This window comes from Platalea leucorodia (assembly GCF_965183815.1).
Source record: "Platalea leucorodia genome assembly, contig: HAP1_HAP1_SCAFFOLD_273, whole genome shotgun sequence".
In the NCBI taxonomy this organism is placed as follows: domain Eukaryota; kingdom Metazoa; phylum Chordata; class Aves; order Pelecaniformes; family Threskiornithidae; genus Platalea; species Platalea leucorodia.
The window spans coordinates 25,474-53,169 of NW_028121299.1; the positions used below are offsets into that span (position 1 = coordinate 25,474).

The 27,696-nt window shown below is 49.2% G+C and overlaps 1 protein-coding gene across 1 annotated transcript; it reads left to right on the forward strand.

Moving 5' to 3' along the window:
• Positions 1-4,042: 4,042 nt before the first annotated feature.
• On the forward strand, positions 4,043-4,996 carry LOC309603957 (olfactory receptor 6E1-like; the record flags this gene model as incomplete). The annotated part of the gene is made up of 1 exon (XM_082338829.1): positions 4,043-4,996. One exon carries the CDS (start codon positions 4,043-4,045, stop codon positions 4,994-4,996), a length of 954 nt encoding a protein of 317 aa, XP_082194955.1.
• Positions 4,997-27,696: the final 22,700 nt, after the last annotated feature.

Consider the following 27,696-nt stretch of genomic DNA (forward strand, 5'->3'; position numbering starts at 1 on the left):
CAAGTAGCTAGTATGGGGCTCTGTTTTGGATTTGTGCTGGAAAGAGTGTTGATAACAAAGGGATGTTTTGGTTACTGCTGAGCAGTGCTTACACAGAGTCAAGGCCTTTTCTGCTTCTCACCCCACCCCACCAGTGAGTAGGCTGGCGGTGCACAAGAAGCTGGGAGGGGCCACAGCTGGGACAGCTGACCCCAGCTGACCAAAGGGATATTCCATACCTTGTGACATCATGCTCTGCAATAAACGAGGGGGAGGCTGGCGGTGGGGGGCCGCTTCTCAGGGACTAACTGGGCATCTGTCAGTGAGCAATTGTTTTCATTTGCATCACTAGTTTTTCTTGGGGTTTATTTTTCTCTCTCTTTTATTTTTTTCCTCTTTTCCTTAGAATTCTTGTAAAAATTTCTTTTTAATTATTACACTGTTTTTATCTCCACCCACAAGTTTCTTTCTCACTTTTTCCCTTCCAGTTCTACCCCCATCCCACTGGGGGAGAGTGAGCAAGCGGCCGTGGGGTACTTAGTTGCTGGCCAGGGTTAAAGCATGACACCTACCAACGGTTTGAGTGGAGAAACATTGCTCAGAGGATCTTCTCAATCTGTGTTGGCATATTTTATATCTCTACTTCTGCCTCTCTGACTTTTTTTCTTCCTCAGCCTATGCTTTGAAGAGCTCTCCAAGGGAAAGATTAACTGAATTATGGAATTACACAGGTTGGAAGAGTCTCCTTTGCAAGGGTCCTGGCAGCGGTGTCTTCCACTGGATCAGGTGACACTCCCCTTACAACTGTTCTACTGAATTCATACAATCCAGCTGGCCTGTTGACCTGTGTGTCCTCTCTGGCATGTGCAAGCATCATAAGTAATTACTTGACTCAATTTTATTCCGTTTTGCAGCAGGAGCTGCTACAGGGATCTCGGAAACAGTCAGATTCTCCACCCAGGATGTTAATCCCCACATTTATGCACAGGAATTGGTCTAGGCACAGCAGGATCTGCATTCTCTACGACTGTCTGGAAATCCCACCTGGAGAGGTCCCACACCAGTCAGTCCAACAGTTAATTTTGAAGGAGACTCATTTTGGCTCATTTTGGAGGAGGTTAATTTTGAAGGTGGTTGACTGAACTCAGCCACTTGGTTTCAAGTTGAAGCACTGTCTCAGACCACTCTCTCCTCTCATCGATGTCGATGATGAGATGGGAGAGTCCCTGGACCACCCAGGGGATTAATGACTGAAGTGTTCTGGTTGCACACCGGCACAGGCCTGATACCCAGCTACACTACCATTCGAAATGTAATGTAATTCGCACAGCTTTTGCCAGAAATACCAGTTCTTAGCTGGCAGTCCAGAATACCCATGCAAACCAGCAAGGCTGGAGAGGCATTTACTGTGTCTGAAGCTAAGTGGGCTGCATCCATATTTGTTTCATGTCATTGGATAAAAACACAGAGAAAAGCAGAATCCCTACAGAGTGCAGTTGCGGTTTCCCATTTCAAGAAGGAAGAGGAAACCTAAGAAAAGCAAAGGGAATGCTGACAAAGGTAACAAGAGGAATTTCACCAAGCACGATATTAGTTACCCTTGCCACACCTTCAACTGACCGGGTACCAAAATGGATCCTCACAACCACACCGGAGCAAGAATATTTTTCCTGAAGGCCTTTTCAGTCCTTCAAGAGCTGAAAATCCTCCTCTTCACACTACTGCTGGTGATTTATCTGCTCGCTGTCATGGGGAATGCAGTCACCATTGCCATCCTTTGGCTCCACCACTAGTGCCACACCCCCAGGCATCCCTTCCGCAGCACCTTGTCCTTCTTGCATACTTGGTTCACTCTGGTCATTCCCCCTAACATGTTTGTCAGTCTCATGGTGGAGATTAAGATATCTCTGCTGCTGCTTACAAGTCTCTTCTTCTCCGTCAGCACAGCTGAGTTTAACCTATGTGTTGTGATGTGTTTCGATTGCTGCAGGTCCATTTGCAACCCCTCACACGACTCTGTCCTTACCAGCTCCTGGCTGTGCTCCATGCTCATCTTTAGCTGCTGGGGAACGGCATCTCTCTCCACGCTCAGCCCCGCCATCCTGTATGCCATTAGACCCTCTGTGCCCACTGTAGAGACTGCTTCTTCTGCAGCATCATCCCTTTGCTGAGAGCAGCCCGCATGGGCACCAGCTACTATGAAACATGAGCGTTGCTCTCTTCTCCGCTGTGTTGCTGGGCTCCTTCACACTGACCTCTGTGGTTTATGCCTACATTATATGCACCGTCCTGAGGATAACCTCTGTGCAAAGCCACAACAAGGCCTTCTTCACCTGTATATCCTTCACCTGCATACCCTATCTTTCTTCACTCACTATGGCATATACTGGCTGCATGCTTGACGATGCAGGGCCTGAAGAGAAGCTGCTTTGTTGTAAGCTGCCTGCAAATTTGCAGGTTCCCCTAAGAAAGTGCATTCAGGAGAAGAACAATTTTAGAGAATTGAGGTGTCACCCAGGAGAGTATGAAGACACAACCCTTTGAGTGTTTGAACTGACCCAGAAAATGGACACTGTGACTGTCCCCTCTCATTCACTGATTCACTACGCTCATACTGCTGTAGGTGACTGAGCTTGAGCTTTTGCTCAAATACAGACAGGGGTTTAATCTCAGAAAATGGGTGCAGAGCTTCCCCTATGCCAGACTAGAGGCAAAGAACAAGCCAGGCATTTGGGATCTAAGACTAGCCTGAACCCCAAGCTAAAATGTCAGTGCAAACATGGAGCACTGCCCTTTACTGATCTTCCCATTTTACTCCTTGTGCAAGTGCTACCCATTCTGCCCTGGGACAGAGCCTAAGGGGACAACACAGCCTGTGGAGAAGATCTGTTTCACTGCTTCAAACCCACCATCTCCTCCTCTCCCTCTCCTTCCCTTGCACTTGGAATCATCCTACTTTGGCAGTCATCTGCTCTGCTCCTTTCCATGTCTAAAAACAAATATAAAGATGAAGGGAAAAACATCAGTCTTTATTGCATATAGTTTTCTTGTGCTTCCTTCTCTTAGATATGTATTTTGATTTTAAAAAAAAGTAACTTAATAAATGAGTGATTTGAGACTTGAATAGTGAGTTTCATCTGCTTCACTGCAGATGCCTGTGCGAACTGGTTTTCCCCAGGCTCCCTCTAGAGTCAATGGAAACAAGAGAAAACGCTAGAGGCTGGTTCCTCCCAACCCATAACTGGCATGCAAAAGAAAGGTTACAAATCTCTTCCAGATGCTCTTCTCTTGCTCTGCGTTTACGTCAGGGCATTTGATAGCAATAGCAATGAGCAACTCTTTGGAAACAAGCGTGTTTCAGTGCAGACGGATGTCAGATGAGATTGTGTGACAGACTGTGGAGTCATCATACATTTCAGTCACTATTTAGAGTACGAAAGAAGACAAGTTATACTTGGTCCCTATTCCACCCCCACCCCCTTTCCTGAAGAAACAGAGAGCAAGAAGGTGTGGAAGGAAGCAGGGGATTACAAAAGAGATACTAGATATTACTTATTTTGAAAACAAGAGATTCTCAAGGATTCCTAGTGCAAAAAGGCAAGTACCTCTGAAAAGTAGAAAGAATTGCTTTCAACATATGTATTTCATTTCATTTCATTTGATGGTTTAGCATTTGTGCAATAGAAGAGATGAGTTTGGCACATAGGTGTGACAGATGTTTGCAATAGGTCTGAGTGAATGTGGAATTTGCCAGGAATGGGGTGAAATAGCTCGCAGCCTCTTTAAAATCTTCTGTTCTGGAGAAAGAATCCTTTGGGAGTGTTTGAGAAATGTAGAAAGATGACAACAAATTCTCTGAGGACTCGAACTGAAATGTAAACCAGAAAAATCAGGGGGTGAGAAAGGCTTGAAGGACTCTCTCTCTCTCTCTGTGCTATCTAGGAGGAAGACTGCAAGCAAGGAAAGAAGCAGAGAAGGAAGGATTCCTTTCATCCAGACTGTGAAATAATCACACTTGGGTTTTGCCATCTTCCTGTCTCGGCAGGATGAAGTGAAATTCAGCATGGGAGCAGAGAATGAAACTGCAGTTACTGAGTTCATCCTAGAGGGTTTCTCAGGGCTTGATCAAAGCCTACAGCTATTTCTCTCTCTGCTCCTTCTGCTCATATACCTGACAACAGTGATGGGGAACGCAACCATCATTTTCCTCGTGTGTGTGGATCACCGCCTGCAAACCCCCATGTACTTTTTCATCAGCAGTCCGGCCTTCCTGGAAATCTGGTTCACATCCTCCACAAGCGTCAAATTGTTTGTGATCCTGAGTTCTGGTAGGAGGACAATCTCACTAAGCAGCTGCTTTGCCCAGTCCTGTTTCTATTTTGCCCTGGGCTGTACAGAGATGGTTCTACTTGTCGTCATGTCCTTTGACCGCTACGTTGCCATCTGCCAGCCTTTGCGTTATGCTGCCATCATGAAGCCTCAGCTCTGCATCCACCTGGTTGTTGCTGCTTGGGTCATAGGCATCACAGTCTTGAGTTACCGTCTGGTCCTCCTCTACAAGCTGACTTTCTGTGGCTCGAACAAGATCCACCATTTTTTTTGTGACAACTCCCCCTTGTTCACATTGTCCTGCTCTGACCCCAGCCTGCTTTGGAAAACAGACTCTGTTTTCTTATCGTTTATCCTACTCGATTCCTTATGTTTAACTCTGGCATTTTACATGAGCATCCTTTTCTGTATTCTGCACCTGCCAGAAGCCGCTGGGAGGAAAAAAGCTTTTACTACATGTTCTTCCCACCTCACCACCTTGGCCATTGCATATGGGAGCTGCATTGCTCTCTATGTGCGTCCTTCCAGAGATGTTTCCCTTGAGACAAACAGAATTGTGGCTTTGCTGAACACTGTCCTGTACTCAGTCTTAAATCCATTCATCTACAGTCTTAGAAACAAGACTGTGCTACTGGCCCTGAATGAAGCCATTGCCCGTGCAACAACACAGCTTTTCCCCCAATCCTGATGCATTTCTGGACAGCAATTCCAATGAGCTGCTATGTTAAATATGCTAAATAATACCAGTGCATAGGTATGTAACCTGCAAATACCGATGCCTCAGGAGATGCATGTTCTTGTTGGGTTGTGTTAGGTTAAGTGAGAAGAAGCTCATCTGCACACACAAAGAAGGCACTACCGATGGCAGGAGTAACTCAGTTAACACCCTGCCCCAGCTGCTCCCAGACCTGTCACAGGAGAGCCACCAGCTCATCAAGAGCCCATCTCCACAAAGCGAGAAGAGCACAGAGGCACCGTGGCAGGTGGGAACCCAAATGACAGGATCCTGAGGAAGGAACATCTTGTCCCAGCTCCTTCCAGGGCTGCCCTGGGAGAGCTGTCAGCCCCGTTGTCCAGGTGTGAAACCCACCAAGATGAGCCACTGCGAGCAGCTCTCTGGATCACCATTTGGACTAAGGGAATTGTTGCCTAGGGGCATAGGACACATTATGGGATGCAGGGGAAGAGCATTTTTGGATTGCACAGGATTTATTATGGGAAGTGTAGGGGAGGACCCCGACCAGTGCAGTCTGCCCTGTCTTCTCATTGAACTTAATTTCTAGCTCATTGCTGTGAGGGGGAATCTCTCTTCTGCGTGAACATGTGAGCGCAGGGGGATGAGTGCAGCATCTGGAGAAGGACCATGGGGTCAGACAGCCCGTATGTCATTAGTGCCAGCAACTGAGAGACCGGAGTGGCTGGACTTAAGAGTCTCTGTGTGTGTGTGTGTGTGTGTGTGTGTGTGTTTGTGTGACTGGGGTGGTCTGTAGCAGCATCTGGAACGGGGCTGCAGCCTCAGGGGGCTCATATGTCCAGGTGCGTGCAACTGGGGAGGCTGGTATCCAGGGCAGCTACTGAGGAGACTGAGCGTCTGAGCCCAGCTGCTGGAGGGATCCACCCTGTAAAAGGTATATATAATGTAGAACAGAACAGAACAGAATAGAATAGAATCGAACAGAATAGAACAGAATAGTTCAGTTGGAAGGGACCTACAAGGATCATCTAGTCCAAATAGCTGGCCACTTCAGGTCTGACCAAAAGATAAATCATGTTATTAAGGGCATTGTCCAAATGCCTCTTAAACACTGACATGCATGGGGCATCGACCACTTCTCTAGGAAGTCTGTTCCAGTGTTTGACCACCCTCTTGGTAAAGCAATGCTTCCTAATGTCCTGTCTAAACCTCCCCTGGTGCAGCTTTGAACCATTTCCCCGCATCCTGTCCCTGGATCCAAGAGAGAAGAGATCAACACGTCCCTCTTCACTTCCCCTCCTCAGGAAGCTGTAGAGAGCAATGAGGTCACCCCTCCGCCTCCTTTTCTCCAAACTAGACAAGCCCAGTGTATTCAGCCGCTCCTCAAAGGACATTTCTTCCAGCCCTTTCACCAGCTTTGTTGCCATCCTCTGGATGCATTCAAGTACCTTACATCCTTCTTCAGTTGTGGGGCCCAGAACTGCACACAGTACTCCAAGTGAGTCTGCACCACTGCTAAATACAGTGGGATAATCCCCTGTCCTGGTTTCAGCTGGGATAGAATTAATTTTCTTCCTAGCAGCTTGTACAGTGCTGTGGTTTGGATTTAGGATGAGAATAATGTTGATAACACACTGATGGTTTACTTGTTGCTAAGCAGTCTTTATCCTAGTCAAGGATTTTACAGCTTCCCATGCTCTGCCAGGTGCACAAGAAGTTGGGAGGGAGCACAGCCAGGACAGCTGACCCAAACTGGCCAAAGGGATATTCCATACCGTATGACATTATGCTCAGTATATGTACTGGAGAGAATTTGCCAGGGGGCAGCGATCGCTGCTCGGGGACGGTCTGGGCATCGGTCAGCAGGTGGTGATTGTGCATCACTTGTTTGGTATATTCTTTTTTTTATTAGTAGTAGTATTAGTATTAGTATTTCCCCTTCCTCTGCGGTCATATTAAACTGTCTTTATCTCAACCCACGGGTTTTACTTTTTTTTTCTGATTCTCTCCCCCATCCCACTGTGGGAGGGAGGGTGAGCGAGCGGCTGGGTGGTGCTTAGTTGCCGACTGGGGTTAAACCACAACATCCCCTCTTTTGAGCCCCTCGTTATACTGCACCCCAGGGTGCGGTTTGCCCTCTTGGCTGCCAGGGCACACTGCTGACTCCTGTTGAGCCCCCTGCCAGCCAGCACCCCCAGATCCCTCTCTGCAGGGCTGCTCTCCAGCCACTCCCCTCCCAGTCTATACTTGTGCCCGGCATTATTTCATCCAAGGTGCAGAATTCGGCATTTGTTCTTGCTGAACATGGTGAGAGTTGCCTCCTCTGGGTCATGGATACAGCTGTCAGACTGCACAGGGCCCAGGAGTGTTCCCTGTGCTGCCCCATGATGCCCCAGTATGTCCCACTGGCCTTCAGGTAGGGCATGACCCCTTCACCACTGCTCTCTCAGCCTCATCCTCCAACTGCTGTTTCACCCATCTGTTTGTCTACCCTTCCAGAACATAATGTCCTAACTTGGGTACAAGAATAGTGAGAGAGAACATGTCACAAATCTTGCTGAAGTTGAGGTGACCAACATCCACTCTTGTCCCCTCATGCACAAATGCAGTTACTTCATCATGAAGGCAGTCAGCTTGGTGAGGCATGCTTTACCCTTTGAAAGTCCATGCTGACTGCTTTTGGACACATTCTTCTCTTTAAAGGTCCCAGAAATACCACCCAAGAGATATTGATGGCTTACTCCTCACCAAAGTGAGCTTGTACAGCCTGGGGTTCCCTGGGTTGCTCCTTTGGCTTCTTTCAGAGATGGGCGCAACATTGCTTTGTCCTTACTCACAAGAGACCTCTACCAATCCCATGACCTTTCAAAAAAGGGATATTCCACAGAAATATCAGTCTTCCCCTGTAACTTCATTACCACTATTCTGCTTGTTATATTCTGTATTTAATTTCTCTAATTGTTCGTGTATTTTCACCTGTCCTTATACAATAAGTAAGTCATCTTATTTACAATTTCCTGATACAATAAAGTCATCTTACCAGTAGACTGTCTAGACAAAGGCCCTTTCCATTATTCTCCAGTTTTCTCCTCCCCTTACTTTGTTCATTCAGATACCTTTCAGCTATGCTGCTGCTTTGGGTTTCAGGGAGTTAAAGCTTTCATGTCTTTCAGTAGGACAATTGCCTTTGTAGCAAACTCTTCTCTTATGTTTATCTCTACCTTTCTGTAGCTATCTATGTAAAACATTTCTCATAAGATTATCCCTTGTAGAAAGGCAACCTCATTACAGGTAGCTTGTCAGTAGCTTATGCTTGAAGAGTGTATTGTATTGTTTATGAAACTTTATCATGCTTTACTTTGCTTGCAAATAGGAAAAATCCTTCTCTGCCTGTGTGCAGCCGGTTGTCTAAGGAGATGAGGTGGGAGATGGTGCAACGGAGCTGTAACACCCAGTTGCAGACTTCCCTGGAGAAATGAGCAGGGTCACCTCACAAACAGGGACATAGACAAAGCAGAGACGTTTCATGCTTCCTTCGCCTCCGTCTTCAACACCGATGAAGTGTTCTCTGGGCTAGAGAACCATGACTGCAAGAACGACAAACTCCCATCCAACCCCGAACTTGTGCAGGATTTGCTGCTCCAGCTGAATAAGTCAATGGGGTCGGACGGGATTCATCCGAGGGTACTTAAAGAGCTGGCTGATGTCATAGCGAGACCTCTCTCAATGATTTATCAATCCTCTTGGGAATGTGGGGAGGTCCCAGTTGACTGGAAGCTGGCAAATGTTGTCCCAGTCTTCAAGACGGGCAACAGGGATGACCCTGGTAGCTACAGGCCTGTCAGTCTCACCTCTGTGCCTGGCAAAATGAGGGAGAAAATTCTTCTGGGAGTTATTGAAAAACACCTGAAAGACAACGCAGTCATTGGTCCCAGCCAGCACGGGTTCACGAGGAGAAAGCCCTGCTTGACAAACTTGATTTCCTTCTATGACAAGGTTACCCACCTAGCTGACCAAGGGAAGCCAGTCGATGTCATCTTTTTGGACTTCGGTAAAGCCTTCGATACTGTCTCTCACAGTATCCTCCTGGACAAAATGTCCAGCATACAGCTGGATAAACACCTAATGCAATGGGTGAGCAATTGGCTGATGGGTCGGGCTCAAAGGGTTATAGTAAATGGGGTTACACTGGGCTGGCGATCAGTCACTAGTGGGGTTCTCCAGGGATCCATGTTGGGGACAGTGCTCTTCAGTATCTTCATAAATGACTTGGATGCAGGACTCGAAGGTTTGTTATCAAAGTTTGCCAATGACACAAAATTGGGAGGAGCCATTGACATTCTCGAGGGCAGAGAGGCCCTGCAGAGGGATCTGGACAAATCAGAGAGCTGGGCAAGTACCAACTGTATGAGGTTTAACAAGGGCAAGTGCCAGATTTTGCACCTGGGACATGGCGACCCTGGATGTATATACAGACTGGGGAACGAGAGGCTGGAGAGCAGCCCCATGGAGAGGGATCTGAGGGTTCTGGTCAACGGCAAGTTGAACATGAGCCAATAGTGTGCCCTGGCAGCCAGGAGGGCCAACCGTGTCCTGGGGTGCATCAAGCACTGGATTGCCAGCTGGGCGAGGGAGGTGATTGTCCCCCTCTGCTCTGCACTGGTGCGGCCTCACCTTGAGTACTGTGTGCAGTGTTGGGTGCCACAGTACAAAAAATATACAAAGCTGCTGGAGAGTGTCCAGAGGAGAGCCACAAAGATGGTAAAGGGTTTAGAGGGGAAGCCGTATGAGGAGCGGCTGAAGTCACTTGGTCTGTTCAGCCTGGAGAAGAGGAGACTGAGGGGAGACCTCATCACGGTCTACAGCTTCCTCACAAGGGAAGGAGGAGGGGCAGGTGCTGATCTCTTCTCCCTGATGACCAATGATAGGACTGAAGGGAACGGCAGGAAGATATGCCAGGGGAGGTTTAGGTTGGACATTAGGAAAAGGTTCTTCACCCAAAGGGTAGCGGAGCATTGGAACAAGCTCCCCTGGGAGGTAGTCACGTCGCCAAGGCTGACAATATTCAAGAAGCATTTGGACAACGCCCTCAGAGATAGGGTGTGAATTTTGGGGTTGTCCTATGCAGGGACAGGAGTGGGACTCAATGATCCTTGTTGGTCCCTTCCAACTCAGGACATTCTATGATTCTATGATTCTTATAAGGTAGATGAGGACAGACTTTTTAGCAGAGCCTGTTGCAATAGGACAAGGGGTAATGGTTTTAAACTAAACGAGGCTAGATTTAGACTAGATATAAGGAAGAAATTTTTTACAATGAGCATGGTGAGACACTGGAACAGGTTGCCCAGAGAGGTGGTGGATGCCCCATCTCTGGAAACATTCAAGGACAGGTTGGATGGGGCTCTAAGGAACCTGATCTAGTTGAAGATGTCCCTGCTCAGTGCAGGGGGGTTGGACTAGATGACCTTTAAAGGTCCCTTCCAACCCAAAGCATTCCAGGATTCTATGACTCTATGACTCTATGAGAAGGTGAATCAAGTCAATTTGCAGAGGTGAAAGCCATCCAGCTGGCTTTGGATATTGCTGAAGGAGAAAAATGGCCAATGCTCTATCTCTATACTGACTCATGCATGGTGGCAAATGGCCTGTGGGGGTGGTTACAGCAATGGAGGCAGAGTAACGAATAGTGCAGAGGCAAACCCATCTGGGCTGCTGCACTGTGGCAAGATACTGCTGCCTGGAGAGAAAACCTGGCTGTAAAAGCACGTCACGTAGATGCTCACGTAGCCAAGAGTCGGGCCACTGAAGAACATCAAAACAACCAGCAGGTGGATCAGGCTGCTAAGATTGAAGTGGATCTGGACTGGCAACAGAAGGGTGAATTATTTCTAGCTGGGTGGGCCCATGACACCTCAGGCCATCAAGGAAGAGATGCAACACATAGATGGGCCCGTCATCGAGGGGTGAACTTGACCATGGACACTACTGCACAGGTTATCCATGGATGTGAAACATGCGCTGCAATCAAGCAAGCAAAGCGGTTCAAGCCTCTCTGGTATGGAGGACCATGGCTGAAATATAAATATTAGGGAGGCCTGGCAGATTGATGATATCACACTCCCACAAACCCGCCAAGGCAAGCACCATGTGCTTACAATGGTGGAAGCAACCACCGGATGGCTGGAGACATATCCCGTGCCTCATGCTACTGCCCAGAACACTATCCTGGGCCTTGAAAAGCAAGTCCTGTGGTGACATGGCACCCCAGAAAGAATTGAGTCAGACAACAGGACTCATTTCCGAAACAACTTCATAGACACCTGGGCCCAAGAGCACGGCATTGAGTGGATATATCACATCCCCTATCATGCACCAGCCTCTGGGAAAATCAAACAGTACAACGGAGTGTTAAAGACTACACCGAGAGCAATGGGTGCTGGGACGTTCAAACATTGGGACACACATTTAGCAAAGGCCACCCGGTTAGTCAACACTAGGGGATGTGGTGATCGAGCTGGCCCTGCCCAGTCAAACCTTTTACATACCGTAGAGGGGGATAAAGTCCCTCTAGCGCACATAAAAAATATGCTGGGGAAGACAGTCTGGGTTATTCCTGCCTTGGGTAAAGGCAAAACCATTTGTGGGATTGCTTCTGCTCAAGGACCTGGGTGCACTTGGTGGGTGATGCAGGAGGATGGGAAAGTCCAATGTGTTCCTCAAGGGGATTTGATTTTGGGTGAGAATAGCCAATGGTTTGAATTGGATGATGTTAATTGCTACGTAATACTTCTCACACTGCCCCACCAGCGAGTACATTGGGAGGGGCACAGAAGTTGTGAGGGGACACAGCTGGGACAGCTGACCCCAGCTGACCAAAGGGATATTCTGTACCATGTGATGTCATGCTCAGCATATAAAGCTGGCGGAAAAGCTGGCCGAGGGTCCACTGCTCAGGAACTGGCTGGGCATTGGACAGCATCACTTCTTTTGTATATTCTTTTATCATTGTTATTCTTTTCCCTTTCTTTTCTATCCCATTAAATTTCCTTTATCTCAACCCATAAGTTTTACCTTTTGTTTTCGATTGTCTCTCTCATCCCACTGCGGGGGAGTGAGCGAACGGCTGTGCAAACACGCTTCAGCAATAGCCAAAACACGGGTGTGTTATCAACACTGGTTTAGGCACAAATGCAAAACATAGCACCATGTGGGCTCTCTGAAGGAAGTTAACCCCATCCCAGCCAGACCCAGTCCACTTGAAATTGGGGCCCCAAAATGGACACAGTTGCTTACAGGTGGCCTAACGAGTGACGAGCAGGGGGAGACAATCTCTTCCCTCGCACTTTCGGCGAGGGTTCTCTTTATGCACTTCAGGACACTGCTGGCCGCCTTTGCTGCCAGGTCGCACTGGATCAAGTGGATAAATGCTGGATGGCGTTCTGTATTTAATTTCTCTAATCTTTCCGGTATTTTCACCTGTCTGGATAGAACGACCATTTCTAAAGTCATCTTTTCAGCAGGTTGTGCAGACAACGGCCCTTTTCCATTATTCTCCAGTTTTCTCCTGCCCTTACTCATAGCTCATTCAGATCCTTCTCACCTGTGCTGCTGCTTTGAGCTTCAGGGACTAAAAGCTTGCCTGTCCTTCAGTAGGACAAGTGTCTGTTTAGCCAATTCTTTAATTATGTTTATCTCAACCTTTCTGTAGCTATGTATCTAAAACATTTCTCATAAGATTATCCCTTGTAGAAAGGCAACCTCATTAGAGGTAGCTTGTAAGTAGCATATGCTCGAGGAGTGTATTTTATTGTTTATGAAGCTTTATTAAGTTTAATTTTCTTTGCTGGCCAACAGGAAGAATCCTTCTGTGCCTGTGTGCAGCCAGTTGTCTAAGGAGATCAGGTGGGAGATGGTGCAATGGAGCTGTAACATTCAGCTCCCAGAGGTCAGTGAAGCCTGATGTCAGGAAACTGATGTAAATCCCAGGTGGCCAATGAGAGAAATGGTGAGGTTGAGGAAGGGAGGAAGCAAGGCACAAGGTTGTCACTACAGTGCCAGACCTCAAGGGACTGCTTTTCCTAGCTGTCCAGACCTCCCGAGGAGACCCTCTGCATCCATATCAATTGGAGAATGCTGCTATCACCTCTTCTCTCAACTGAAATGAATAAAATATAACCTTTAAAAAAAGGATTTTGATTAGGTGCACTTGGAAATCTTCCTCCTTAACTACACTATGAAATGGCTCTACAATTAGCTGGACAAGTCTTGAAGAGTTGAAGAAAATCACAGGAAGAGAAATAGCTCGTTAGGGCTTTCTGTATTTTAATGAGCCCCCATGCTGTAGTTGGCCCTGTGTCCGTGAACCTCAGATACTGAGAGGAGACTGAACAAACCTCTCAAGAAGTCAAAGGCAGAAGCAAAACCTTGAAGCATTGATTGGCCCCCCTGAGGGCCATTACTGACAAAGCCTCCCCAAGGGCTCGTTAGAGCAGCTAACTGGAGGCTGTGATTGCAGGTAGGCAAAGGCACTGTGCAGGGGGCTGTAATGCTGAGAAAACCCTTGGCTGGTTTGATGAAGCAGCAAGGCCAAGTCCTAACCTGCAGGCCCTGGGAAGGTAGATTCTGTCCCTCACGTCTGGCTCAGGGCTCTTCCTGGGGGCAGTGGGATGTGAGGATAAGCAATGCTAAGTGCAGAAAAACTGTGCAACACCTCCCAGCCTCCCCAAGCAGGGATGAGGAAGAAACAAAGTCCAGAGCCTCAAAATGAAATTTTGTGGCAGGCATCAGCTGCTGCCATAATCAAGAGGAGAAAGACCTCAGTCCTGTTGGGCTCAGGGGGAGGGTGTCTAGTTAGTGTCAGGGCATGGGCTCGCTTTGTGGATTAGGGTTTTGTGTAGGGCTGTTGTGAGGGTTAGGGTCAAGGCTAGCATTTTAGTGTTCGGGATAAAGGCTAGGAATTAGAGTGAGTAATAGGGTGAGAGTAAGTGTTTGTGGTTTGGGGCTTTGGTTTAGAAGTAAGGTTTGAAGTTAGGGATTGGGGTAGTGGATTCCTGTCAGGGGGAAGGGTGCCATGTAGGGGGAGGGTTAGGGCTTAAGCTTACTGGTTAGAGATGCCTAACATAAATGTTTTCTTAGTATCATGGTGGCATCAAAATTACCCAAACACATCTTTCCTCTTCAAAATCTTTCATCTCTGTTGGCCAAAGCTCTCTTCCCTCCACCAAATCTTGTCCCTGATGCCCCTGACCTCCCCACATCTTTCATCTTGTTGGGGGGAGCATTGTGATGGCTTTCAAGACCTCAGAGTATCTCTCTCCCCACTGCTGCCTGGTCAGAAATGACCTCACAGCCAGCATCCAAGGGGACACAGTGTGCTGCTGTGCCGGAGAGGCCTCTTCACAGCCTACCCAGCAGCGCTGAAGGGAGGTGATGTCTTCCACCACCCCAAAGGTACCTGCTTGCCTACAAGCTCATGCTGCAGAAGCCTCCCATATGTCCTGTGACACAGTTCCCATATGGGTACTTCAGCTGCACAGGGCAGTGGCCACCTCTTTGTGGACGACTTACTCGAGCCCTGAATGTAAATTTTTAGGAAAAAGTTGAAACCTCTGCAGAAAAGAACTCAATGTAATAGCAGAGAAAGTCTTCATTTCCAGCATGGCTAGCTTGTTATGAATTTTCAATATTTTTTTCATCCATTTTTATTAACAGCAGGAAGGGCACATACTGGCAAGCTGATTATGCTCCCTTGCTGTGTGCAGGCAGTTTTATGCAGCCACTTATCAAAATAAATTTTCTTACCAATCATTCAAATGCAGAAACATTGCTCAGAAGAACTACTCTATTTCTGTTGGAACCCTCTATGTCTCTGCTTCTGCATCTTTGTCTTTTCTCCTTCCTCTGCTTATTCTGTCGTCAAAAATCTCTGCAAGCGGAAGACTGATTGAATCGTACAATAACTCAGGTTAGAAGAGATTTGAATGTCATCTTTCCCAACACTCCAGATTGAGGCAGGGTGAACTAGGTGAGGTAGCTCCAGAGCTCCTCTCAGCTTGCCAAGGGAGCTGAAGGTGAGCTCCATCCCATCGTACAGGGACATAATAAGATGTTCAACCAGTGTTGGCCCAAGTGCTGGTAACAGAGAGGTGCCGATAATGACTGGCTGCAAGGAGGACTCTGTGCCAGTGGTGACATCTGAGACGGATCGTGCAGTCATCCTCCCGTCCACCTCATCATCTACTTCTTTAGTCCAGATATTACCAATCTGGCTAGAAGGAGACTATGGGAGGCCATGTTAAGGCCTTGCTAAAGTCCAGCTATGCAACTTCTCTGATGCCTCTTGCTTTTACAAGATGTTTTACAGAGGTCTCACAATGAAACCAGCCAGCCCCACTTGCACCTCTCTGCACCAGAAACCTTCTCCACATCTCACACTTCCAGGAGAGTGCCCAGGACACAGCACACACCTGTCTGGGTTTTCTGGGCCTGTTCAGAAGAGAACCAGAAGTCATTGCTCCCAGCAGGCCCACAACTCCAATTGACTCTTTGTGCAGCCCACAGCTTTTCTGAGCACTTCTCTCCGTGTCCCACTCCCCTCCAAACTTTCTGATCCTCAGGCTGCAGATGAGGGGATTGAGCAGGGGCCTGAGGACGGTGTAGCAAAAGGGCTTTGTCCAGCTATCTCGGGAGGGCTTTTCTGGGCATCTCACAGACAAGGATGAGGATGCTGTAGAAAACAGTTTCACGAGTGAGGTGAGAGCAGCAGGTGGAGAAGGCCTCCCACCTGTCCATGCTGGGTGGGAGAGCTGCCCCGGGGTGGCAGCTCTGGTGCACGCACAGGATGCCCCTGTGAAGAGGAAGGGGGGGCCCAGATCTAAAAAGCAGGTTATGAGAGCAAAGAGCATAAGTGTCCTGGTGTCACTGCAGGAGAGCTCCAGTGAAATCACAGAAGAAGTGGTGCACTGCACTGGGGCCACAGACCTGTATCTGGGACAGGAATGAAGTGACTATTGTAGATGAGAGAAACCCCCCTAGCCAAGGCGTAGCTGCCTTCCCAAAACAGACCTTCCAGGCCATGAGTCTTGCAGAGAGAAGCAGGTGGCACACAGCCCAGTACTGATCGTAGGATGTGGCCACCAGCAGGAAACACTCAGTACATGCAAAAGGGGCAGCAAGTGCTACTAACACCACTGTCAGCAGAGATGGTGGTGTGTCCAGTCCGGTCAGCAGTGTGGTCAGGTCAGGGGCGTGGTGGTGGAGCTATAGCAAGTCTTCAAGTTGTCCACCACCAGCACAATGATGAGGGTGTTCCCAACACCAGTCACAGGGCAGGTCATGAGAGAGAGGAGCGTTGGGGACATTCCCTATTCACACCTAAGCGCTGCAGTGTATCACCCTGCTTTGCACGCCTTAGAGATGCCCCAGGGCATGAGGAATGGACACAGGAACCTTGGGCCAAGGAAGTGCATCCAAGTGCTGCATTCAGGTGGTTTCCAGGGGACATTCCTCTCAATGTGAAGTGACCTCAAGACACTGTCTTTCCCACAGGCCTTCACAGCAACCCCAAGAATAGCTGATGGCATTTGTGCTCACTCAGGTTCATCTGTGCCACGCACACCATGTCTTTAGTCTCATCTCATAGAATGAGACAGAATGGCTTGGGTTAGAAGGCACCTCTAAAGATCATCTAGTCCAACCCCCCTTTCCATGGGCAGAGACATCTTCCACTAGATCAGATAGCTCAAAGCCTCATCCAGCCTGACGCTGAACACTTCCAGGGATGGGGCAGCCACAACTTCTTCAGGCAACCTCTTCCAGTGTCTCACCACCCTCATCATAAATAAATTTCTTCTCTATGTCCAATCTAAATCTAACCTCCTTCAGTTTAAAACCATTGCCCCTTGGCCTGTCACTACAGGCCTTCATAAAAATTCTCTCTCCATCTTTCCTATAAGCCCTTTTTATATATTGAAAGGCCACAAGGAGGTCTCCCCAGACCCTTCTCTTCTCCAGGCTGAGCAACCCCAACTCTCTCAGCTTCTCTTCATAGGAGAGATGTTTCAGCCCTCAGATCATTGTCGTGGCTCTCCTCTGGACCCGCTCCAACAGGTCCATGTCTTTCTTGTCCTTGGGAATACAGAGCTGGACACAGTGCTCCAGCTGGGGTCTCACAAGACTAGAGGGGGAGAATCACCTCCCTCAACCTGCTGGCCATGCTTTTATTTAGGCCGCTGTCGTGGTTTAACCCCAGCCAGCAACTCAGCACCACGCAGCCGCTCGCTCACTCCCCCCCAGTGGGATGGGGGAGAGAATCAGAAGGGTAAAAGGGAGAAAACTCGGGGGTTGAGATAAGAACAGTTTAATAATCGAAGTAAAATAAATTAGAACAGTTAAATAGGCAAAGCAAAAACCGTGCACGCAAACAAAACAAAACAAGGAATTCATTCACTACTTCCCATCGTCAGGCAGGTGTTCAGCCATCCCCAGGAAAGCAGGGCTCCATCACGCGTAATGGTTACTTGGGAAGACAAACGCCATCATGCCCGATGTCCCCCCCTTCCTTCTTCTTCCCCCAGCTTATATATACTGAGCATGATGTCATATGGTATGGAATAGCCCTTGGGCCAGTCTGGGCCAGCCCTCCCCCTGGCTGTGCCCCCTCCCAGCTTCTTGTGCCCCCGGCAGAGCAGGGGAAGCTGAAAAGTCGTTGACCAGTGTGAGCGCCACTTAGCACCTATTCAGAGACAGCTTAGCACTACTTAGCAAGAACCAAAGCATCAGTGTATCATCATCGACATTGTTCTCATCCTAAACCCAAAACACAGCCTCATACCGGCTACCAAGACGAAAATTAACTCTATCCCAGCTGAAACCAGGACAGCCGCCCAGCATACAGCTGACTTTCTGGGCTGCAAGAGCACATTACTGGCCCATGTCCAACTTTTCACCCACCAGTATCCCCAAGTCTTTCTCTGCAGGGCTGCTCTCAATCCATTCACCTCCCAGTCTTTACTGACAGCGGGGATTGCCCTGACCCAGGTGAGTGGCCTTGCACTTGGCCTTGTTGAACTTCATGAAGCTTGCATGGACCTCCTACTCAAGGATGTCCAGGTCCCTCTGGATGGCATCCCTCCCCTCAAGTGAATCAGCTGTCCCATGCAGCTTGGTGCCCTCTGCAAACTTGCTGAGGGTGCACTCGATCCCACTCTCTCTGTCATTGATGAAGATACTAAATAGTACTGGTCCCAGTACGGACCCTTGAGGGACACCCTGTGTTATTGGTTTCCGTTTGGGCATTGAGCCATTGACTGTAACTATTTGCATGCGGTCATCTAGCCATTTCCTTATGCATCTAACAGTCCATCCGTCATACCCATACCTCTCCAATTTAGCAGCAAGAATGTTGTGGGGGACCATATCAAATAACTTAGGTTAGCTCTGCCAAAGAAGTGCCCATTGCCTGTCACTGCGTGCAATCACAGGACTGCCACACAAAAGGCCTGTGACCAAGCCGCAAGAGCAATCCTTCCTTACAGCAACGCAGGGGCTCAGAGAGAGAGTGTGGAATTTAAAAGAGAACGGCTCCAGAAAGACCGAGCGCTGGTGCTCCCTGGCAGTGCTGCTGTGCCAGGACTCTTTTCCCCTCCACCTCTGCACACAGGCACTGCCACTGCAGCACCAGAAGAAGTATCCGAAAAAGGACCTCAGATGAAGAAGTCGCTGCAGGGTCCTTTATTTTTTTAAATGCACAGAGAACATGGCTCTTATTTCAACAGTCTTTCCAAAAGTCTCTGGGTAACACTAGAAAGGTAGATAAGGAATTAGAAATGGTATGAAGAATGACATTTCTTTGTGCACAACATTATCATATGTAAAACAGAGCAAAAACCCCTCCACCACCACCACCAAAACCTCCAGAAGACAGGCTGAGCCTGTAATGAGCTACACTATGAGCGATATGCATAAGAAAATGGACAGTTTACTGCTTCAGAAAAGCATCCAGTCATCAGTTTCCACACTGCATCCTTGAGCTCCTGGTTCCTCATGCTGTAGATGAGGGGGTTCACTGCTGGAGGCACCACTGAGTACAGAACTGCCACCACCATATCCAGCAATGGGGAGGAGATAGAGAGAGGCTTCAGGTAGGCAAACATGGCAGTGCTGATAAACAGGGAGACCACAGCCAGGTGAGGGAGGCACGTGGAAAAGGCTTTGTGCTGTCCCTGCTCAGAGGGGATCCTCAGCACGGACCTGAAGATCTGCACATAGGACAGCACAACGAAAACAAAACATGCAAATGCTGCTAAGAGACTAACCACAATAAGTCCCACTTCCCTGAGGTAGGAGTGTGAGCAGGAGAGCTTGAGGATCTGGGGGATTTCACAGAAGAACTGGTCCATGGCATTGCCTTGGCAGAGCGGTATTGAAAATGTATTGGCAGACTGCAGCAGAGAATTGAGAAAGCCACTGGCCCAGGCAGCTGCTGCCATGTGGACACAAGCTCTGCTGCCCAGGAGGGTCCCATAGTGCAGAGGTTTGCAGATGGCAACGTAGCGGTCATAGGACATGATGGTGAGGAGACAAAATTCTGCTGCCATCAAAAAGACAAACAGAAAGACCTGGGCAGCACATCCCTGGTAGGAGATGGCCGTGGTGTCCCAGAGGGAATTGGCCATGGCTTTGGGGAGAATGATGGAGATGGAGCCCAGGTCAAGGAGGGAGAGGTTGAGGAGGAAGAAGTACATGGGAGTGTGGAGGTGGTGGTTGCAGGCCACGGTGGTGATGATGAGGCCATTGCCCAGGAGGGCAGCCAGGTAGATGCCCAGGAAGAGCCAGAAGTACACGAGCTGCAGCTCCCGTGTGTCTGCGAATGCCAAGAGGATGAATTCAGTGATGGAGCTGGCGTTGGACATTTGCTGCTTCTGGGCATGGGGACCTGTCCAAGGAGGAAAAGGCAGTGAGAAGTTAAGGCAGAGTTCTTTGAGCAAAACCTACTCCAGTTCTCATGGAAACTCCCCAGGCTTCCTTGCCCCTTTCAGGTAGACCTTTGTCATGTTGCTTTTATGAGCTCTGCATGGTGTTGGCAGAGGGTGCCACTGGGAGCAGGGAGCTCTGCTGTGGACTCTTGAAGTGTCACTCCTGCCCTACAGCAACCGGTAAACAGGAACACAGAGTCATCTCAGATTAAATCCACTTTTGATGCCAGTGAGCTTTTCAGCATTGTTCTCATTTCACCCAACAGCAGAGCAGAGCTGTGGGGATTTTGGTTTGTGTATTTTGTTCTAGTTGCCTCACCGAAACCAAGGAGTGTTTTTAAGGTAGAAAGCTTTGGCATTCCTGTTGCACTCCAGGTGAAACCTTGTGGGTGCTGACAGGCAAAGGAAGCTCCCTGGGCAGGCTGAGTGCTCATCCTGGCAGGCGGCAGAGTCCCTGCCCTGGCACACAGCCCCCTGGGGTGCAGGGACCCTCCTCTGAACGACAGCCCTGCACACCCTGGCTGCACAACTGGCTTCACAGCCCTGCAGCCAGCCCCAGGAGAAGGCAGCCATCATGCCCTGTCCTTCTGACCGTGCAGCAGGGAAGCCCTGCCCTGGAGTATGTCCTCCGTCTTCACACCAGGGAAGCCAAGACAGACATCCTGACAGGTCCTAGCAGTCATGGGATGTGCCAGCTCTGGAAGACCTGTCCAGGATACTCATCTGCATTGCCCTGCTGCCAGAGACTTACCGTGTCAAATGCTGTGAAGATTTCTCTGGGAACAAGCTCAGCTCTGTCCTCCCACCCCAGACTGCCTTTAACCTCTCTCTGCCTCACTCATCTCCCCTCGGTGCCTGCGGGCAGTGCCCTCAGCCCTGCTGCACTTTGCAGAGGAGCTGCTCCTGGGCAGAGCTGTCTCTCAGCACTGCTGCCCACTTGCCATGAGCTCCCTGCATCCCAGGAGCCTGGGCCACCTGAGCAACAGAGGACCAGCCCAAGGCAGCACTTTCTCCACCCCCTCAGGCCTCCCTCCAGGTGTCCCTGGGGCTCCAGGGCAACCTACTGTGAAACAAGCTGAATATTCCCTCCCTCAGCTGGGGAGAGACACTTCTTTCCTGCAGTGTCATTTCTCCTATCTGAGGCAGAGTTAGGTCTAAAATTCACCTTTGTTGTCTTATCATTAGGCAGGGCACCCAGACAAAGACAGGCAGGGATCTTCTTTACTCCTGCTCAGGGAAGGGATTCAGCTGAGTCAATCGAGGTATCTCATCCTGCGTTTCTATTGTGAGCGCTGGAAGGGGACTGAGCTCCCTCCCTTGCCTGTCACAAACCCACAGGACGTGGGATTCCTCTTGCCTCAGTTCAGGCAATAGGGTTAAATAGGCACCTGCATGTGAGTTCCTTGTCTCAGCTCCCATGGTAATTGCTGAAGATGTAGGTCAGGAGTTGGCTGTTCAGGTGAAATAGCTGGTGATGTTTGAGGTACCAGAGGTTGTCCAAGGCATGTGCAACACAGCTGCACCTGTCCCTATTTACTATTTCCTTGGCAGCCTGCGCTGCCATCTGACCAAATACTGTCCTGTATCACAGGGAGAGCTACGTTTCTCTGTCTTTTCCATCAGCTGGCTTGACTAGATCTCCATTGACTATAATGGCGGTTTTCATCCCCATATTGCCTAATCACATCCTGGACAGTTACTCTTTTTAATGTCCAAATTGAGGCCTGTAGTGCTGTATGAGATGTCAAGGCTCTCACACAGAACTACATGCGGCTGGCAGGTACAGCACAGGAAAGCCATCCTCAGTCAGAGCAAGAGTGTGACAGATGCCCCGGACAGCACTGCAGACAGGTTCGGTGCCTTTGTGCAAGCCACTGACTGCCACCACTGCACTGTGGCAAGGTCTGTCCCTTCTCTATCCAGCAGATGTAGGGCAGTCCAGGAACATAAGGCACATCACACTGGGCTCTCCACTTGGGTGCCTACATTCTCAGACTGCTGGTTTTGCTCTGCATCAACCTTTACTCACCCTCTTGATGATACAGCCAAGGAACAGACCAACAGTTTTCACAGTGGGCCTGTCAGCAGCACCTTGTCATTCATGGAGATCACCTTCATGTCCACTGAAGGCCCTCAGGGGCAGCAGAGATACCACTGAAGTAAACCCATTTCTTTCCAGGGCTGCGTTTCCCAGCCCTGTTTCTCTCTGTCCCTGCAACAGCAGGGTTTGCTCACTCTCTTGGCATCCAGTTTCAGCTTTATTTTTCCATCTGCTGTCCACTCTGGCATGTCTCTGCTCTGAAGCAAAGCCTTTGCACACATGCGGTCTTGGATGTGTGGTACCAGGTTTTCCCAAGACAAGTCAGAGCTTGGCCTGGTGCTGCACCTGAGGTGCTACAGCCCAAATGTGCACCGATGCCCCCAGCCAGGGGCATAGCCAGGACGAGCTGGAGCCTGTGCTTTTTGACATCGATGGAGTAACTGCCAAGGCGTGGTAGAACAAGTCACACAGCTTGGGGTGCTGCAATGGATGGGTACAGGCTTTTCAGGACAGACAGGCTGGAAGGATCAGGAGTGGGGTTTCTCTCAAAGTGAAGAAGCTACTTGGATGTATGGGGATCCTGTATGGGGCCAGTGAAAGCTCTGGTGAGTCCTTGTGAGTGAGGATCAGAGGAGGGGCTAGTAAAAGTGACATTGTGGTGGGAGATGAGGAACCCACGGTCAGGGTGGAGAAGTGGGCATAGTCTTTTCTAAGCACCCCAAGGAAGTCTCTGGATGGAGAAGCCTGGGCCTCACTGGGGATTTTGATGACCCTGGCATTTTCTGGAAGGGGAGCAGAGCAGCATGCAAACAGTCCAGGCAGTTTCTGGAGTTTCTTGGGACAACTTCTGAGCATAGCTGCCAGATGGGCCAACAAAGGTAATGCAAACCTGGATCTGGTACTTGCCAGCAAGGAAGAGCTTGTCCGAGATGTGAAGATCATTGTAAGTCTTGGTTGTCATCACCCTGAAATATTGGGGTCCCAGTTCCTGAGGGGAATGGGGAAGGAAAACAGGAGACTGCAGATGCTGGATGTTAGAAGAGCAGACTTTGGCCTATGCTGGGGAGTTCTAGTGGGGATCCAATGGTCAGCAGCACTGAATGGCAGCAGAGCTCAGTACAGCTGGTCTTCAAGGCCAGCATCCTCCAAGCATAGCAATGGTCTATAACAAATGTCGGTTGAAAGTTGAAAGTAAATTCAAGGGCACCATAATGAGCTGTTACTACTTCAGGGACAGTGAAAGAAGAAGCAAAGATAATATGGAATCACTCCCAAGTTTAGTAAGAGCAGGTGTAGATTGATCTGAGATATTTAGTGTGCTCTTTGACTCAGTTATCACCAGCAAGGTCTCCCAGGCCTTTGTGCCTCAAGGCAGGAGTCTGGATGAAAACAGCCAATGGTGGATGGGAATCAAATCAGGGGCTACTTGAGCAAACTCAAACGTTACCAGTCAGAAGGGACTGGATGTATATATCTGTATTTAAATAGAGGGAGAAAAAGTGCTATCAGCTTGCTGGTCCATGTCCATGGCCTATGAAAAAATAACGAGAATTTACAGACGAGCATCAAAGTTCTGAAAATGAAGGCTTCTTATACACTTATCACACTGAGGTCTTTTCTGCCTACGTTTCAACTTCTGCTTAACATCTTCATTCAAGGGTTGATACAGTTGCCCACACAAAGGTGGCGAGGATACGTGGGAGTACCCGACGCCCCAACATGGTACTAGGAAATGTGACCCAGGGCTGATGGGAGCATTTCTGGAGCAGGAGCTGGCGGACAGGCAGGGTAGGCCAAAGCATCTCAGTTGAGACAACTGATATCTCTCCTTTGAGTAGAAAAGGAAGCACTGGAGGAGGATGAGAAATGAGTGCGTCTAGATGCTGCGGAGTCTACAAAGAACATGCTCCTGTAACCCAGCTATGTTGGGATTAATGCAGATTTGGCTATTCAAAAGAGAGCATTCCATTCACGTTGTCTCTTTGCTTCCCTCTGTGAATTGAGGGAGCTTGACTGCAGCGTGTGACTCGCTGTGTGCAAAGATTGAATATGGACAAACAGAGTCCGAGGCAGGGAGTGCTTTGGCAGTTCTTGGGATCTATGCTTGATGCAAAAATGTGCTTTCTATTGGTCTAAGGCTATCCACTGTGGAGAGTGGACTTCAGAGGAGGTAAAGTGGACTTAATATACAGCAGAGGAGTGTATTTTATTTTTATTGAACCATGCCTGCCTTTGGTTTTGTTTTTTTGGCAATTAAGAAACATCCTTCTGTGTCTGGGTGCAGCTCATTCCCCAAATAAAACAGGTGGGAACTGGTGACAATGCGCTGAAACATGGAGCTACAGACTGTAGTGGAGAAAGGTCAGATTTGAGCAAAGGTGCCATAGATCCCAGGTGCCTGACGAGAGACATGTAGAGTTGGAGGTAGGGACAAAGATTGCCCATGGAGTGTTTGACATACAGGGTCTTGACTTGTCTATGTATTCAGTCTTGACTATGTTTGGTTTCAACACCATTTGGAGATTGCTGATATCACTCAACGTGTAAGCAGACGAATGAAGAAAAGCGGAAGAAATGCCTTCTTATTGTTTTTGATTACTGAAATCTTTTCACTTCTGAAATGTCTCTAATTAACCACATAAGAACTGAGGAATTAAGAAAATTATGCCCAGAGACTTGTCTCGTTAGGGAATTTTGCATGTTAATGAGCCCTCTGGTGCCAAGTTCCTGAACTGCAGATACTGCAAGTGCAATGAACCAGCCTCTAGCGAAGTAAAAGTCAGCAGCAAACCTCCAGATTTCTGAGGGTGTTAGCAGTCCCCACTGAGAGCCATCACTGAAGAGACCATGGAGGGAATGAGCAGACAAATGTCCTGCTGTTGCCCCCATAATCCAAGGGGAAATGGTTAGCAACCTGCTACACCACTTAGGCAAGAACAAGCCTATGGGGCTGGATGGGATGCATCCAAGGGGAAAAGGTTAGCGACCTGCTACACCACGTAGACACACACAAGTCTATGGGGCTGGATGGGATCCACCCAAGGGTACTGAGGGAGCTGGCGGAAGGGCTCACCAAGCCACTTTCAAATATTTATCAGCAGTCCTGGCTACCTAGGGAGGTCCCAGTTGACTAGAGGTTAGCAAATGTGATGCCCATTCACAAGAAGGGCCAGAAGGAGGATCCAGGGAACTACAGGCCTGTCAGTCTGACCTCAGTGCCCAGAAAGGTTGTGGAGCAGATCATCATTCTATGATCTTGAGTGCCTTCCCACAGTACGTACAGGGCAACTGGGGGATCAGGCCCAGTCAGCGTGGCTTTATGACAGGCAGGTCCTGCTTGACTAACCTGATCTCCTTCTGTGACAAGATGACCCACTTAGTGGATCAGGGAAAGCCTGTGGATGGTGGTTCCCTGGACTTTAGTAAAGCCTTTGACACTGTTTCCCACAGCATTCTCCTGGAGAAACTCGCTGCTCATGGCTTGGACAGGTGTACTCCTCACTGGGTAACAAACTGGCTGGATGACCAGGCCCAAAGAGCTGTGGTGGATGGAGTTCAATCCAGTTGGCGGCCGGTCACAAGTGGTGTTCCCCAGGGCTCAATACTGGGGCCGATTCTGTTTAATATCTTTATCAATGATATGGACAAGGGGATTGAGTGCACCCTCAGTAAGTTTGCAGATGACACTAAGTCCATAGAATCATAGAATGCTTTGGGATGGAAGGGACCTTTGAAGGTCATCTAGTCCATCCCCCCTGCAATTAGCAGGGACATCTACAACTAGATCAGGTTGCTCAGAGCCCTGTCCAGCCTGGCCTTGAATGTTTCCAGGATGGGGCATCTACCACCTCTCTGGGCAACCCGTTCCAGTGTTTCACCACCCACATTGTAAAAAAGTTCTTCCTTAGATCTAGTCTGAATCTACCCTCTTGCAATTTAAAACCATTACCCCTTGTCGTATCGCAACAGGCCCTGCTAAAGAGTCTGTCCCCATCTTTCTTATAAGCCCCCTTATATTGAAATACTATAAGCCCCCTTAGTATTGAAAGGACACAATAAGGTCTCCCTGCAGCCTTCTCTTCTCCAGGCTGAACAACCCCAGCTCTTTCAGCCTTTCCTCATAGCAGAGGTGTTCCATCCCTCTCATCATTTGCGTGGCCCTCTTCTGGACCCGCTCCAACAGGTCCATGTCCTTCCTGTGCTGAGGACGCCAGAGCTGGATGCAGTGCCCCATGTGGGGTCTCACCAGAGCAGAGCAGAGGGGCAGAATCCCCTCCCTCGACCTGCTGGCCACGCTTCTTTTGATGCAGCCCAGGAGACGCTTGGCTTTCTGTGCTGCGAGAGCACATTGCAGGCTCATGTCCAGCTTTTCATCCACCAGTACCCCCAACTCCTTCTCCTCAGGGCTTCTCTCAATCCCTTCATCCCCCAGCCTGTATTGATACCAGGGATTGCCCCGACCCAGGTGCAGGACCCTGCACTTGGCCTTGTTGAACCTCATGAGGTTCACACAGGCCTATTTCTGTAGCTTCTCCAGGTCCCTCTGGATGGCATTCCATCCCTCAGGCATGTCAACTGCACCGCTCAGCTTGGTGTCATCCGCAAAATCACTGAGGGTGCACTCAATCCTGTTGTCTATGTCATTGATGAAGATATTGAACAGCACAGGCCCCCGTACGGACCCCTGACGGACACCACGTGTCACTGTTCTCAATCTGGACATCGAGCCATTGACCACTACCCTCTGGATGCGACCCTCCTGTCAATTCCTTATCCACCAAACATCTCACTCATCAAATCCATACCCTTCTAATTTAGAGAGAAGGAGATTGTGGGGGACTGTGTCAACGGCCTTAGAGAAGTCCAGATAGATCACATCCATAGCTCTTCCCTCATCCACTGATGTAGTCACTCCATCATAGAAGGCCACTAGGTTGGTCAGGCAGGACTTGCCCTGGGTGAAGCCATGCTGACTGTCCCGAATCACCTCCCTTTCCTCCATGTGCCTTAGCATAGCTTCTAGGAGGATCTGCTCCATGATCTTCCAAGGCACAGAGGTGAGGCTGACAGGTTGGTAGTTCCCAGGGTCCTCCTTTCTACCCTTTTTAAAAATGGCTGCAATAGTTCCCTTTTTCCAGTCCCCAGGGACTTCCCCTGACTGCCATGACTTTTCAAATATCAGGGAGAGTGGCTTAGCAACTACATCAGCCAATTCCCTCAGGACTCTGGGATGCAAGTTGGGCGGGAGTGTTGATCTGCTGGAGGGTAGGAAGGCTCTGCAGAGGGATCTGGACAGGCTGGATTGATGGGCTGAGGCCAACTGTATGAGGTTCAACAAGGCTCAGTGCCGGGTCCTGGGCTTGGGTCACAACAACCCCATGCAACGCTATAGTCTTGGGGAAGAGTGGCTGGAGAGCTGCCTGGCGGAAAAGGATCTGGGGGTGTTGGTCGACAGCCGTGTGAACATGAGCCAGTTGTGTGCTCAGGTGGCCAAGAAGGCCACTGGCACCCTGGCTTGTATCAGAAACAGTGTGGCCAGCAGGAATAGGGGAGCGATCGTACCCCTGTACTGGGCACTGATGAGGCCGTGCCTTGAATCCTGTGTTCAGTTTTGGGCGCCTCACTACAAGAAGGACATTGAGGTGCTGGAGCATGTCCAAAGAAGAGTAATGAAG